This window comes from Strongylocentrotus purpuratus, unplaced genomic scaffold (assembly GCF_000002235.5).
Source record: "Strongylocentrotus purpuratus isolate Spur 01 unplaced genomic scaffold, Spur_5.0 spur5_contig_851, whole genome shotgun sequence".
In the NCBI taxonomy this organism is placed as follows: domain Eukaryota; kingdom Metazoa; phylum Echinodermata; class Echinoidea; order Camarodonta; family Strongylocentrotidae; genus Strongylocentrotus; species Strongylocentrotus purpuratus.
The window spans coordinates 335,001-352,036 of NW_022145559.1; the positions used below are offsets into that span (position 1 = coordinate 335,001).

Genomic DNA, 17,036 nt, shown 5'->3' on the forward strand with positions numbered 1-17,036 from the left:
AAATTTGGCAGGGGAATCGGACTACCACAGCTCAGGGCCAGGGGAGTCATGCGAGTACAGATTTAATTTTGTTCAATTTTGCCAGTTTTAAGATACCGTAGGACGTCAGATTTGCAGAGATGGCGAAGAATTTGGAATCTTCCGATTTTTTATCTTCATCTTTGACTGAAAAACGTGTGAAAATGAAACGTCCCATCATGTCTGCATCAGAAAGCAAAGAAACGGAACTTTTTTCTCTTCATGAAATGTTTTGTGTGGTTTCTAGCCATTTAACACTAGATGATTTTGAGGTCCTTAAAGCTCTTTATATCGGGAGTTCTGTGAACGACGATCGTGGAAGAATCAACTCTCCTTCCGACCTTTTCTTCGCAATGGAAAGATCAGGATTATGCGACTCTTCGAACTTTAAAGAGATTTTGAACTTCTTAAGATTGATAACAAGACATGATTTGATGCCATTTGTGACGAGAAGGAAGAGAAAACGAGGTAATGAAAGTGACAGCCAGAAATAGGAAGATCTCTCATGAGAATCGAGTGAAAAAAATAAGTCGATAATGATCAATTTGCATCAGATGATCACCTGATGATCAGTCAGTGCATCATGAATGATTTGGAGTTTCAATTTTATCAGAATTAAGTAATGGCGGGGGAATGTTTAAAAAGGGGTGGGGCGTTTTATTAATTTTAGGGGATTAACAATAGAAAATATGTGTAACATACTTGAGTTGAACCAGGCGGCAGTCAGTAAAGTAGCTATTGGTATCAGAGAACAAGGAGCTAGAGCTAGCAATATCTAGATCTATCGATCATCTATCTACTACTACTAGTACTAGATCTAATCTACATTCAGATTCTACACAATTTAGTTTCAGTGGAATTAAAAAAAATATTCATGTTAATTGAATAATGACTGGTTAATTAGCTTTAAGTTTGATCAGTTAATATCCTATAATTTCTTACTTACTTACTTTACTTTAATCTATCGATGCTTGTAGGGCAATGCCTGTTCATCGATCATCGGGTTAAAATCATTTTCATCTCTCTTCGGGCGTAAGTCTTATCAAGTGAACAATTGTCTTTCATACATGTATGTTTAAACTGGATAGTGATGTGTGTGCATGGAGCAGAATCAGTTCTCAATTTGAATATTTCTCTCCTTCGGGGTCAAAGACGGTAGGTAGATTCTTCCAGTGTTTGTCTAGTCTGTTTTTGAAGGAGTTTCCTGAAGGAGCTGAAACTACCTCTTCTGGTAGATCATTCCACGAGTCAACCACTCTGTGAGAGAAGAAGAATTTTCTCACATCCAGGCGTGTGAATGATTTTTCAAGCTTTAGTGAATGACCTCTTGTTCTTTCTCCTCTGTGAAGATGTAGGAATTCTGCACCAGCATTGTATAAGTCATGCAAATACTTATAGACTTTGATCATGTCTCCTCTCCTTCTGCGATGGACAAGGGATGGCAACTTCAGTTTTCTCAGTCATTGTGGGTAAGACAAGTTCTTCAGGCTTGGTACCATCTTAGTGGCTCTTCTCTGTACTGTTTCAAGTCTTCTCTGATCTCCTAGCCGATATGGTGACCATGCTGATTTACTGTATTCCAGGATTGGTCTAATAAGTCCTTTGAAGAGAAGTTGAAGGGTTTCCTCATCAATAATGACAAAAGATCTGTGAATCAGACACAGTATCTTATTAGCTTTGGAGACAACATTAGACATCTGGTCCTTGAAGGAGAGTTTTGCATCCAGTAATACTCCAAGATCCCTTTCTACATCCACTTGTTTGAGGGAGACCCTTACATTGTTGTTCTCCATGTAGTAGTCGTGGCTTAACGGAGACTTGCCAATCTTCAACACAATGTATTTGTCAGGGTGGAATTAGAGCTGCCATTTCTTTGCCCATTCCTGCAATTTATCTAGGTCATTTTGCAGATTTTGAGCTTCAACCATGGAGTCGCATCTAGCATAGAGTTTAGTGTCATCTGCAAAAAGCTTGATTCCCGATCCAATGGAGTCAGGTAGATCATTGACATATATCAAGAACAGCAGGGGGCTAAATATTGTTTTTCCTGACATTCAATGGATGGATGTCAACCGTTAAAGAGTGATGAATAAGTAAAGAATAAGAAAACCTTGTCGAAGTCGAAGAACAGGGGCATAATATTGATATCCCTTTTTCAATGACACATGACAAAATCAGTGACAAAGCTGATGATAACCAATCAGAAGCAAGGATTTCAGTAGCTTATAAAAAAAATGGTCATTTGTCACTAATGACAAGTTCTGTGAAACGTTCTCCTGTACTTATGGTAATGATTTAGTGCATACATTTACATGTACATGTACAGTCAAACCTGCTTTAGTGACCACCTGTCTACAAAGACCACATTTTTTGTTATCTTGAAAATGGTTTCTCATTGAAACATGTACTAAAGGAACCTGTACTTAAAGACTACCTGTCTGTTAAGACCCCTTTCTTGGTCTCCCTTGGGCGGTCGCTATAGACAGGTTTGACAGTATACATGTAGTCATGTATGTAGAAGTTACAAAATTACGAGAAATGATTGTAAAGGTCACCTGTGATTTCCACTACATGTTAATTAAGTAGTATTGACTGCCTTCTGGGCAATACGACATATATCGCTCGAACCGAAGATGAGGGTGATATATGACAAGTCGTATTGCCCTGAATTAGGCAGTCAATATTACTATTATTAACCACATCAGACATCTAGAGCATACAAGAAACTCTTACTATCTTATACTATTAAATTATGTAGGCTACAAAGGGTTTCCTAGCATTAGAAGTTGCAAAAACATTGTCAAACCAGCACTGTTCATCCAGTGTTTGACAGATTTTCGATACACTGCAAACAGTTTGCCTAGGGTGTGATTGTTACGTCACAATAGAGTTCGCGCAAAGTGCGCATTTTCTTATACACGATGCGCGATGTAAATTACAGTAGCTGATGCGCGATGTAAATTACAACTGGCTCTATATTATTGCTCACTAGTTTAACACGCATTTTGCCATTGACTTTTCAGAGCAGGCTAAAATATTTGTCCATAATTGGTTTACTGTATAACCATATTGACTGGCAAATTACACACAAATCCCTTGACTTTTCTGAGCGGGCTAAAATATTTGTTCATTGGTTTACTGTATAACCATATTGACCGGCAAATTTCACACAAAATCCCATTGACTTTTCTGAGTGGGCTAAAATATTGTAATTTTGTTGGCTTATCCATCAAACCTTGAGGGCAATAACATTTAAAAATTGCCCTGCTCAGATGTCTGATACGGTTAATAATGTATATTATTTACCTACAGTACAATGTAGGTATGTTTATAAAGTTTGTAAAAGTTCTTATTGTTAGAGTACATGTACATGTAGATACAAGTAAATAATAACATTAAAGCTAATCTTGAGCCCTGGTATGGGAATCGTATGTCGAGAGAACATGGCTATAATTAATTCTGGATTGTTCCCCCAGCAGTGAATTGATTGTTTGAACTAATAAAATAAAAATACACTCCCAAAAACTTGCTGGAAAGTGAAAATCATCTTCAATAAAAATCACAACCCTCATTTGCACATACATGTAGTGACCCGTGTAAGCACATGGTGTTGAGCCTACTTAATACCCTTTTTCCTTATCTTTCCATTACTCAGCCCCTATAGAGTGGTGAAGTGTGACGTCATCAAAAATCTATTTTTAGAATTTCTCAATTCTTTCTTCATTTTCCGAAAGAGCATCAAAAATAATGTCCAAATGTCGAAAACCAATTGAATATGTTAAGTAATGGTTAGGAGCCAGAGCATATAACACTAAGTTTCCATAGGAAATATATTCATTCAGATGGTCATATCTCAGCCAATACTTAACATATTCAATTGGTTTTCGACATTTGGACATTATTTTTTATGCTCTTTCAGAAAATGAAGAAAGAATTGAGAAATTCTAAAAATAGATTTATATGACGTCACAGCTTCGGTACTCTATACAGCCCTCTACCAAAATCGTTTGGCACATTTCATTTATTTGTAATCTTGAACATTCAGTGTAAGTTTTGTTTAATTCTGTGAGAATTTATTCTCTATATTACCAGAACTCAAGCTTATCTTTAAAAAAAGAGAGAAATATTCAGGGCTTTAAATTAATCCAAGGCCACCAAGGCCATGGCCGTGGATGCCCTTTTGATTGGCCTCAATGCCCCTCTCATTGGCCTTGGAGATTTTGTGTGCCCTTTCCAATTCTTCCAATTTGTGCTGTAATATACATGTACATGTAGGAATGTGCCCTACAGAAAAGTGGCCTTGCCCTAGAAATACTGAAATTTAAGGCCTGAATATTGTTTCTCCTTTTCTCAACAGCCGTTGAAGATCCTGTAGATAAGTACCTTGATCAATGTACCTCTGCATCAGGACCTCCTCCTCCTCCTTCTTCAGACCAAACAGCAGGACACCTGTTATCTTCCTCCTCCTCCTCATCATCATCGCCATCATCATCGCCATCATCATCATCATCACCAGCATTGGGGCCAGTGGGCTCATCATCATCATCGTCGTCACATACATGTAGCTGCAGCCAGACACCCCATGCAACACACTGTCCTATGCATCGTCACGAAGCAGAGGCAGACCCCAACGATTGTAACGCGCACACTAGAGCTGTTGCCACGACAACCAGGTGTCGGAGAACAGTTGGGATCTCACCGGAAGCGAGAGGTTTACCCAGGGAGAGACCCAAGCATACATGCGGTAAATAATACTCTGAAATTTTTAGTTTTGTTTCAGGTATGGTATTCTGAAAATTATGTTTTTTCCCCCTCTTATTATAGTTAGAGATATGTTATGTCTACGTGTAAAGTCTTTGTACCAAGCTACACACTTGACTAACCTATCCTAATTTGAACATACAACTACAAGGTTCAGAATACCACACCTGGAAGTCTTTAGTATTATCTAGAGAGTTTTTGTTTTGTGATGAAATTTATTGTATGTAGTATTTACATGTAGTAGTAATGATTTATTTAAACAAAAAATTGTGGTCAACTAGCAAAATTGCAGAATTCTGTACAAATTAAAAAGAACACAGTAAATAATCTTTATCAAGTTACAAACTGACCAGTAAAAAGTAAAACAATGGATCTAGACCATGGTACTTTGAAATTAAATTGATTTTCATGAGCTCAGATACATGTAAACAAACAAATTTAAGCAAATTACACAATCTATGGAAAATATATATTGTATGAGACATATTGCACAGAATCGCTCAACTGCATAATCTAAAAGCACCAACATGGCTACAGTATATTGATTGATATGGATAAGTTATAATCACCACAATGATAAGTACCAATCTACTTTTGATAGCGTTTATTTGTCATAATTGATGAAAAGTATGGCAAACATTACCATTTCCAGTTTGAACATTGAGTGACCTACATTGATCCCAGATAATGGAAACAGTCTGAATAAATACTTGTAGAATAATGTAGAACGCTCTGGCCCAAATTCACTAAGGATGTTTAGATTTACCCCATGGTTACTTTAATCCCTCATTTACATAACCCATGGTTTAAAATAATCGCAAAATAAGCACGACACGAGTCAGAGGTCCAAGGTACATGTATGCTTATTTTGCGCTAATTTTTAAATCATGGGTTATGTAAATGAGGGTTTAAACCGTGGTTAAATCTAAACCTCCTTTGTGAATTTGGGCCTCTGTACATGTATGTAGAGTTACTGTATATTGAAATTATTTTCAGTGCTTTGAACAGTGAATACCCAGGTTATCTGTTCTGATATGGGCTCTACACTTACTTTTTTGGAAAGGTGGGGGAGGGGTGTTTCACAAAGATCCTAAGTCGAACTTAACTCTAAGTTGGACTTAAACATTATGGAGTGCCTTTAGTAGCCTTAAAATAAAATATGCTCAAAAGCAAAAAATCAAGTATTTTTTACTTTTTATAAATTCCACATCAAGAAAATGAAACCTCCTTGATAAAAGAAAATATGAATAATTTGATTCATCATTTTATGCCTTTTAAAATAACTTTCACAAAAAACAGCCTTCCATAATTGTTAAGTCCAACTTAGAAATACGTTCAATAAGCACGTTCGTAATTAGGATTTGCGCATGGGCAGATAAAGGTCATACGTTCCCAAATAGTAAAACCAGCAAGACGAATGCTGGTATTGTGCTCATGTAAGTTACAGGTGTATGTAATCAGTACTCTCTTATGCACCGACAGTACATTTATCTGATACACAGGTAGAAGTATTCTTCTCAAGAGGCAAACAAAAGGTATTCATGGAGCACCTCAATCACTTCGGCAGTGATTATTCTAAAATGCACAAGTGGGACGTTTCCATCGTGTAATTTGGGGGTCATGCGTTCCTAAGCTATTTACGAACTTGCTTATTTAGGATCTTTGTGAAACACCCCCAAGGACTATTAAAGATATTAGGTGCCCTTTCGTCCTGGGCTCGTTAGTGTTGAGCCCTTCCTGTCTGTAATACTGTTATTAAAGATAAAGGTGAGTTCTGGTAAAATAAAGGAAATTAATTCTCACTGAATGTTCAAGATTACAAATACTCATTTGCCAAACAATTTTGGTAGAAAATGTATACTGGCTGAGTAATTAGCATAGAAAGATTAGGAAATCAAGGTTAGTAGCCCAGACACCCTTTGTGTAGTCCCATATACATCTTTCTGTGTACAGTGATTGTTACTTTACCAAGACTGGGCCAAATTTTTTATGATTTTGATGACTCCAGAACCTGCAGTACACACCAATACTTACATGCTACATGATCAACTTTTTCTGATCCATTCCACACCTATTCTTTCACAATGAAATCGCATGACCAGAACTCACCTTTATCTTTAATACTGTTATTATATTTCTTACCTCACAGACATTAGGCTACGGGTACGTGCTGAATACTGCTGTCATGATAGCGCCCTCGTAGGTCAACTTCACTCCAATGAACGTGATCCACTGATGCGACATTTAGAGCTTTTCTCACAAGCCAGCGCTATCTTGAAATCACGTGACCTGGGATCCATAGTGTGCGACATCAAGTTTTCAGAGTTAACGTACTTGGATGCGTTCTGGCGAGACTACATCAACGGTTCACTTCTAGCGGCGCTCAAGGATGTCTTCATCACCGACTCGCTCCGAGCGGCCGTGGGAGACGAAGCCATCAAACTCTTAGTCAATGTTGATGAAGATGATTATCGAGCTGGGAGAAGCAAACTTCTTTTAAATCTCATAAGTTGATGACTGACTGAGCAGATTTGATGAAAAAACTTTGAACTACTAAATAATACAGATCTTTAAAGAAAAAAGTGATATTGTCACTGCATGTGCGCTGCATGCACTGCAGACTTTTGAGCTATGGACTTCTTGTATTCAATTCTGTACATCTTTTATTTGTAAAAGAAAAATGATGATATTCTATTTTTTTAGATTTTATTTGTTGATAGAAAACATCATCCAGGCATTGCATTTTGATGAAAATGATGGCCTTGAATTTGAAGTGTACCAATCACCTGAAAAAATGATTTATGGTGTGTTAGAATGTCTAAAATCAACCTTAACAATTTTTACCTGGCATTCTATATTATAGAATGTCAAAGTGAACGGTTAAGGAGTATGAAGAAAATAAAGCATAACACAAAACCCTGCATATGGGGCTTGTACAGAACCCAAGTAGGACATGGGATTCAATGCGAGTCCTATTCTGTGCGAGTGATTCAGCTTGCGTTAAAGGGATAGTTGAGTTCTTGTTTAAGACCGCAAATGTCTTCAAAGTGCATGTTTATTGTTCTTATTCTTATTTATGATATTTCTAGTGCCCTTTCAGAACCTAAAATTGCTATGAAGGTAATTTTAGACCCCGAAATGTGCGAAGTTAGATTGGATACGATCATACCAATTCAGCTCCACTTTCAAAACAATATGGTGACCGTTAATGAATTAATAATAATAATAATACACGGGCCGGCTAGTTGTGCGTATTATAACAAATACGAAGAAGCCAACAAAATGCCAATATTGGCATTGGCTGGAAAAAAAAAAATGGCTGCTTCGAAATTACTGAATATTTGTGGGGCACCACAAATATTAGAAACAGTTATATTTATGGATATTTCAGCCGTCTCTGAACTGATTTTGATCAAACAAAGATGATTTTGTCATTTAATTTGTATAATCTTTCAAATTGACACTCTGTTTTTCATCATCTCACAATTTTTTTTGTGTGTAGCGCCCTCTGCAACAGAACTCAACTATCCCTTTAAGTTGTCTACTCAACATGACGTTTTAACTGCAATTTAAAACTCTTTGTAGAATTAATATTTCGATCTCATAGTTTGAATAAGAGTGTAGCAGCATGGAACCCCTGATTAGCCCTAGGGCCCTTATATCAAGAGCAAAACATGTTTTGGTGACTGGTACACTTTGACTCGTACAATGACGTACATCCGGCCCCTCGATCCGCTCAGTGTTATTTAGGGTACGCATATGCTTGTTCCCTCCTTTTGAAAACACCCCCCTAAGTCCGGTGTGTAAAGTCTTTTTTGTGTATGTACGAGCCGGACTTTGGTGCGTGAAAAGTACCCCTTTACCGGACATTTTGGTAACACGCATGGTATCCCTCCATTCACGGAGTGGGGGGGGGGGGGTGGGGATGTACATCAATACCTTTATAGTACTTTAAGAAAATAACGACACCTACATGTACATGTAGGCCCCCTGATACAAAGCTTAGCTTTATTTATAACAGGTAAATGAAATCATTTATATCGCTTCACAAAGGCATACCGGTATGCATAAATTTGGTTACATTACAAAAAATGGCCTATAGAGAATGATGCTAACGTCATATTCGCTCATCGTTCAATTTACAGGTTCCAAACAACTAAGCCTAGGCATGAGGTTCACCGCGACATCATTCAAGCAACGGATGTTTGGCGCTGGTGTGATCACCATGCCATTGTTTAGGACTAAATTGTTTGGAACCAGCAATCTTGACAACTAGGCTAATATGACATCACACTTCGGTACTCTATTAGAATCCTAACCCCATCTTTGATTAAAAATAACCTGAAGCTATAGACCATTTTCAAAATTTTACATTCACCTGTATTCATCATTGTAATTCAATAATCAAAATGCAAATTGCATATTCCAGTTATTGCTAGGTTGGACAAACATTATGGCTTGCCCTACCTAGCAACAGGTAATTCTCAATATTGAAATACAATTATTCTAATAGATGAATGAAATTTTTTGTTGCTGGCAACGAAGATGTATATAAATTAAATTTGATTACTTTACAGAAATGGCCTAATTTAGCTATTAGCAAATGTCAAAACAACCAGGGGCGGTATTCTGAACCCTGTGTTATCTCTAATATTGATGTATCTTTGGAGATGAGATAAAGTTGGTATTCTGAACATTGTTGTAACTTTTGTGTTATCTTTTGTTGTATCTTTTCTCTCATCTCATTGGCAGCGCCTGCGCTCATAGTTTAGTGCGCTTGTAATTGTGCGTATTATTAATAAAGTGGCGTTTAATCCTCATTTGAATATGCGCACGAGAGATAATATGTCAAGATAATTGGTATTCTGAAAGTTGTTGTATCTTTTATCTTATCTTATCTTGCATGGTATTTACAACAATATTTACAACAGGTAGGGGGTTGTTGTATCTTTCGTGGTGACATAATGGCGGCAATATTTCTTGCCCAGAACCAACTTCGTGTCAATAAACGAGTTAAAAGAAGATTTTGTGTTGACCGGAAACATCACAGATGAGAACTTTCTAAGAAATTACATGCTAGGATATGACGATTGTAATGCTCTCATCTGAACCAATATAGTGAAAGCGTGATTTGTCTTCATGATCCACATTCAACAGCGCATAATGATGACGCGCGTAATAAGCGCTCAAATAACTAATTACGCCCAAGATTTATATGCGCTAGGTGCATCTTCAGATATGGCATAAAGTATTCCTATTGGTTGACCTACTTATCATGCTTATATAAAACAGATTTTGATTGGTAGGGTCCATAACAATGGGCGTGTCAACAGTGGTCAAAGATAAGATAGAGGCGGTCCTTCAAGAGATAACACAGGGATAAAACGATGTTCAGAATACCAACTTACAACAATATTAGCGCTGTGTTATCTCTGGAAGATACAACAAAAGATAACACAAAACTTACAACAATGTTTAGAATACCACCCCAGAAAAGCATCTATTAATTTGTTTTTAAGGCAATTTTAACACATTTATGTATTTGCCTGGTACATAATGATCTGATAGTATGAGATACAGTCAAACCTCTCCATGAAATCCACTCAAGAGAAATAGCAAAAAAATCTTCCAATTTACATGTAAATATGTGGTCTTTGTAGAAAGGTTCTCAACAGAGAGAGAGAGAGAGAGAGAGAGAGAGAGATAGCACATGTGACCACTGACCATAACAGGTGACCACAAGGGCCAGGGTTAACTGCATATTATACTTGGTTGTTCTACAGCATCATTGACAGCTATCTTCTGTCATGGACGATACTAATAAATGTCGTTTTGAAAATTTCATTTCCCCTGTATATATGGATTATCCCTTGATAGTGTGATGTATGGACTAGCTTGTCACTATATGTCAACCTTTATTTAATTGTGGTGATAAACTATTTTAACCCATTGCTTACTGGAACCTGGTGTTCCCTGCATTAAGTCTATGGCAATTAAATAATTCTTTAGTCAACTGGTTAATTTTAAACTCCACCTTAGTATGATTGAAACCATGCATATTGACTCGGCCTGTTGAAACTGCTGTTACCAGTTTTTCTAATCAGGTAATAAATGTAGTATAAAAGATAAAGACCAGTTATGGTCATGCGATTGCATTGTGAAAGAAACGGTGCGGAATCGACCAGAAAAGGTTGATCATCTAGCATAGAAGTATTTGTGTGTATTGCAAGGTTCTGGAAGCATCAAAATGATAAGAAATTTGACCCAGTCTTAGTAATGTTACAAGTACTGTACACAGAATGGGACTACACGAAAATGTGGTGTAAAATTCTGTCCCGATTTTTATCCTGTTACATGCCATATTTAGAATATTAAGGCATTTGAAGAGCCATGCTTGTCAGGGAACATTTTTGATCTGATGTTCTTCCATACTTGTATAATAACAATGATAACACTCGGAAATTATTTTTCACCTCTTCCCAGAACTCAACCTTCTCTTTAAAATACTCTCAAAGAAGGCTGTATAGTCCAGTTAGAATATATAGTGACATAGTTTCTGGCTAGACGGTGGGGGGGGGGGGGGGGGCAATGGTGTCAAGTGCGTCAGAGCCATCTACACACAGAGTTTGGCCAACCTGGTTCGAGTCGGACACAATATGGTGACTAATGCTTTGTCGGGCAAGCACAAAACAAAAGAATATATGTTGTGACCCAGTGAAAACCAAGTTGGCCAAACTCTGTATATAGATTGCTCTGAAGTGTGTGTGTTAGGGTATAGGGAGGGGATGGGGAGGGGGTGGGGGGCTACTAGATGAATGAAATGTGAGATAACATGGCTATCAGGCTGTAAAGCATATTTCTTGCCTTCCCGCTCTCCCCTCCCTCTCTCTCTCTCCCCCCTCTCCCTCCCCCCCCCTCCCCTCTCTCCCCCTCTCTCTCTCTCCCTCTCTCTCTCCCTCTCTCTCTCTCCCCCTCTCCCCATCTCCCCCTTTCTCTCTCTCCCCTTTCTCTCTCTCCCTCTCTCTCCCTCTCCCCATCTCCCCCTCTCTCTCTCCCTTTCTCTCTCCCCCCTCTCTCTCCCTCTCCCCATCTCCCCCTCTATCTCTCTCTCTCTCCCTTTCTCTCTCCCCCTTTCTCTCACTCCCCTTTCTCTCTCCCCCTCTCTCTCCCTCTCCCCATCTCCCCCTCTCTCTCCCTCTCCCCATCTCCCTCTCTATCTCTCTCTCCCTTTCTCTCTCCCCCTTTCTCTCCCTTTCCTTCTCTCTCTCCCCTCTCTTTCTCTCCCTACTCTCTCTCCCCTACTCTCCCTCTCCTCTCTCTCCCGCTCTCCCCTACTTCCTTCCCTCTCTCCTTCTCTCTCTCTCCCCTCCCTCTCTCTCTCTCTCTCTCCCCCCTCTCTCTCTCTCTCTCCTCTCTCCCCTCCCTCTCTCTCTCTCTCTCTCTCTCTCTCTCTCCCCCCCTCCCTCTCTCTCTCCCCTACTCTCTCTCCCCTTTCTCTCTCTCCCCTACTCTCTCTTCCCCCTCTCTCTCCCCTCTCTCTCCCTCTCCTTCTCTCTCTCCCCTCTCTGTCTCTACCCTCTCCCCTCTCTCTCTCTCTCTCTCTCTCTCCCTCTCCCCCTCTCTCTCTCCTTCTCTCTCTCTCCCGCTCTCCCTACTTTCTTTGCCCCCCTCTCTCTTGTCATCTGTTTGCAGTTAAAATAAGGGGAGGGGGTTGTAACCCTTTTATTATGCCCGGCATGAGCATATCATTAGTTGCATCACACCTAAATTATATCAAATTAATATTCATCTAATTTCAAATACTAATATGAAAGTCAATTCACTATAGAAAGCATTCATAGGCTGATCACAAAGGCTTTCATGAAATCAACTCAACAATTTCAGTACCCTTCAATATATGTCTTGGCTACAGAAATCCGATTCTGATTATGTAAGATGGAATTGTAGTGTTTGCAAGTCTTTGTGTTTCAGGAAGAGAGATATAATCTAGATCAAAGAAAGATCATAACAGAGGAAGAGAGAGAGAGAGAGAGAGAGAGAGAGAGAGAGAGAGAGAGAGAGAGAGAGTAGAGAAGAGAGTGGGGGGGGGGGGGGGGGAGGGAATCAGAATGACCCCTGATCGCGCCCCCTCCAGATTTTACCCAGTATGCATGCTACGCCAGCTGAAATATCGTCTATATATTATAGGCCTATATTTCTCACTTCTCAGTTTTTTCTTTACTTGTTTTTTTTTTTTTTTTTGGGGGGGGGGGGGGCGCTGTTAATTTTTAAATTCTGAAAATCTTACTTGTGGCAATCAAGAATGTCCCACTACCTGTACAGACCTGCTCGAATAAAATCAAATTTTGCCCATGAAAGGTAGCCTTTCGAAACCAACATGAGTGCAATTAACACCTACAGTAACTATAAAGATAATTCCCGTAAAGACGTATACCCAATGATTAAAGAAGAATGGAGAGCAGGGGGCTTGGATGCATGCATGCCGGCCATACTATTTTTACGGGGGTCATAGTTCTAAATAATTAAACTTGATCTATAAAAAAAAAGGGAAGAAACATGAATTGAAGATTCATGTTATAGTAGGGAGGGGGCCCACAGTCACCCCCCCCCATCCTAGCGGTGCCTGCACGGTCGCCCCCCCCCCCCAGCTACCAGTAGCAGGTAGATGTTGGTGCATCCCTGGATGCCTAGCTCGATCTCCTGAGCTCGTTTGCATAGTAGCTGACAGCATACAGCTAGCTGAAAGGTCAACTCAGGTCAAGTATATGAAATATGCAAATTGGCTGGATTGCGTTGACTTGCCTGGATCCCGTCTCCGAAACATGACTTTGAACATCGTTTTTTATTGAATGAGGTAAGTGATGATTGATATTAAAGTCTGAGAGATTTTGATCATTAGTGTGTTAGTGGGAATGGTATCCCATTCTATCGCAAATATATTTTGTTTTTGAGTGGAATTTGAGAGGAAAACATGTTTGATATGGTAGTCGAATTGTGGTGTTGAGCGGTCGAGAAGTCGCTCGGCTGCCCGTGTGCGTAGGCTAGGCTTCGTGTGTGTGCATGGCTGGGGACGTTGCAGTTTCGTGTGGGTAGCTGGCAGGCAGTGCGCGAAGCCGAGATGGCGAGAGCACAACATTTGAGAGTTGATGATGAGATGAGCCGAGACTGAGATAGATTCGGTAGAATGTCTTATGGAACAGGGCTGACTTGGGAGATCGATTTGACTTTTATCTGTCAATTATCATTTCTTTGTTTTTTATGAAATGATCTCCCATTTTGTTTCTTTTTTCTTCTGCCTTCTATTTTAAAATCTAAATCGAGACAAAATCAAGAACTTGAGAAGACAAGACTTGATCAGGAGCACAATTCACAAGGAGCTTTTAGTTTTTAAATTTTAGATTTGAAAATGAAGAAAATAAAAAAATTGAAGGATCAGGCAATCAAGCAGAAAAAGGAGTAAGACTTGAATTGGACACCTGGACAGGAAGACAAATAAAGAAGCAGTGTTTACTAGGATATAGACGTCTAGATGAAGAATTAATTAAGAAAGGAGAAAATGAAATCACAACAGAAGTAGATCTAGACTCCAGTCCAGGGTCTACGTCTGCACTCTGCAGGATTTCATCTCATAATTATGGATTGTTATCATTATACTTTTATGACTATATGACATAATTTTCTTTAAATATTCATATTTTTATAATTTTAATGTAAAAATTCCTTTCTGCTTCTTTTCAGCATGTGCTGCTGGTCAGTATTTTTACATCAATTAATGAATAAATAAATGATTGATACTAATACTAAGTAATAGTGGCGGATATCATGTATTTAATCATTATAATCTTTCATTGTTTTTTCTACAGGTAAAACATAAATCGCCAAAATGCCAAAGAGCAGTGACTTCAAGAGCCCTCTGAAGAAGTTGAAGGTAAAAGCGGATTTCACTTATAGTGCTATACCTCAGAGTCTGGACTCTGAACCCAATATCCTGTTTTGGGAAAAGTAACAAAACAAAAAATATGTATATATGTCATTATGTTATTGATGTTATCTTTTTTAAAACTATGTACTTGATCACACTGTTTTAAAGTGGATATTAATGGAATAAAACATACATACAAGTAAACCCCCAGAATTATCTTTTGAAAATGAATTGTTAGTCCTTTTCTCATAACTTTAAATAACGTGTTTGGATATAATAGGAGAATCTGCTAGTGAAGCACTCGTCATCATCATCTATATAAATGGAATTATCTTTAAAAAATAAGTTTTTACCAAATTAATCCTTTTCTCATCCCTCTTAATAACATGTTTGGATATAATAGGAGAATCTGTTAGGGAAGCACTCTTCATCCTCCTCCTCATCGACGACTATCACTAACGCCCATCTTGAGTCCGATGATCTGTTTGCGGAGTCATTCACACACGATGACAATCAGCTACGCAGGCCTATGAATGCTTTTCTTCTCTTCTGTAAACGACACCGTCAGGTGGTGCGAACCAGGCACCCCTGGCTAGATAACAGGGCTTGTACAAAGATGCTAGCTGATATGTGGGGTGCACTGGATGGAGAGGAGAAGGAGAAATATCTACAACTGGCTAGAGAGGTAAGACATTATTCCCCTCTCCCCTCTCTGTTCCTCCCTCTCTGTTTGCTAGAGAGGTAAGACATTATTCCCCTCTCCCCTCTCTGTCCCTCCCTCTCTGTTTGCTAGAGAGGTAAGGCATTACCCCCCCCCCCTCTCTGTCCCTTCCTCTCTGCTTGCTAGAGAGGTTAGGCATTATCCCCCCCTCTCTGTTCCTCCATCTCTGCTTGCTAGAGTGGTAAGGCATTATTCCCCCCCCCCCCCCCCCCCCCCTCTGTCCCTCCCTCTCTGTTCGCTAGAGAGGTAAGGCATTATTCCCCTCTCCCCTCTGTGTTCGCTAGAGAGGTAAGGCATTATTCCCCCATCTCTGTTCCTCCCTCTCTGCTGGCTAGAGAGTGCATATATATGCATACCCTAAATAACACTGAGTGGGGGGGGGGGGGGGGTGGGATTATACCCCTTTCCCGCTCTCTGTCCCTCCCTCTCTGCCTCTTTCTCCCTCTAAATATCAGGCACAAATCAGTTGTAACACACGACAGAGTCATAGACAATATACTTTCCATGGATCAGCCCTGTATTGTACCTGCTCCTTATTTGACCATTCTAAAGTGCCAAAAAGGCTTATGATCAGGCCAAAGGAATATTTTGTCACAGATTCCATCTTTCTCAAACTAAAATCTATGCTTGCAGGCAACTCCTTGCCTGCCTCACTGTCTCCACTTTGCTCTTAACTTTGCCTCCCTTCTGTTAATCTTATAGTTTTCAAGGATATTTAACCCTTGTCTGAAATTCAAAATGTGTGGGGGATTTGGTGACAATGTAAACAATTATGAAAAATTAAAAATATGTCTTACCAAATTGTGTAAAGGGGTTTTGTAAAACAAAGATGGTTATCAGTTTATTCTTACCAGGGCTCCACACTAACCTTTTTTTGAAGGGGGTCAGAAATAAACTTTTTAGAATCAATATTTATTAGCCTCTATGGAAACAATTCTCAATTTTGGAGTGTTGAAGTACATTTTGGGCACCCAAGTATCAAGCCCTGTCGTCTCACACAATTGTTTTAAAGGCCCACTGCACTACTTATAGCTACTTGCGCCCTCTATATAACAAACAATGCCTAATCGGTGACCATTAGTCCCCCATGATCCTCTTTTTCTTATGTTAATTGAGAGCTGAGTTGATGAGATTACCACCTGTCCAGTGACCTTACAGGGCAGTCTAATCCCTCCTGTAAACTAGTACAGATAAGCTTTAATATTGGATTCTTGTTTTGTGTTTGAATTTGACAGTGTAAGGCAGCCTTCATGAAAGCTCATCCTGGCTATAGATGGAGTGGCCCTCATCGGCATGGCGGGGGGAAGGTGACCAATCCCGGCAAAATCATGACACGCCCTCATGTCACAGGCACAGAGGAAAGCAAGGCTGGTATCACTATTGGTAAACTAGCAGGTTAGTAACTATTGGTAAACTAGCAGGTTAGTAACTATTGGTAAACTAGCAGGTTAGTAACTATTGGTAAACAAGCAGATTAGTAACTATTGGTAAACTAGCAGGTTAGTAACTATTGGTTGAACTAGCAGGTTAGTAACTATTGGTAAACAAGCAGGTTAGTAGCTATTGGTAAACAAGCAGGTTAGTAACTATTGGTAAACAAGCAGGTTAGTAACT

At 39.3% G+C, this 17,036-nt stretch overlaps 1 protein-coding gene across 1 annotated transcript; it reads left to right on the top strand.

Annotated features, from left to right (window-relative positions):
• Window positions 1-4,534: 4,534 nt before the first annotated feature.
• On the top strand, window positions 4,535-8,408 carry LOC115928024 (death effector domain-containing protein-like). The gene is made up of 2 exons (XM_030994543.1): window positions 4,535-4,762; window positions 6,929-8,408. Exons 1-2 carry the CDS (start codon window positions 4,618-4,620, stop codon window positions 7,291-7,293), a joined length of 510 nt encoding a protein of 169 aa, XP_030850403.1. The 5' UTR covers window positions 4,535-4,617; the 3' UTR covers window positions 7,294-8,408.
• The last annotated feature ends 8,628 nt before the right edge of the window (window positions 8,409-17,036 follow it).

Bases quoted from the DNA above. Each gene is read 5' to 3' on its own strand.
- LOC115928024 (XM_030994543.1), top strand. From the start codon at position 4,618: ATGCATCGTCACGAAGCAGAGGCAGACCCCAACGATTGTAACGCGCAC. The intron at 4,763-6,928 runs GTAAATAATACT...CTTACCTCACAG, and splicing joins GAGACCCAAGCATACATGCG to ACATTAGGCTACGGGTACGT.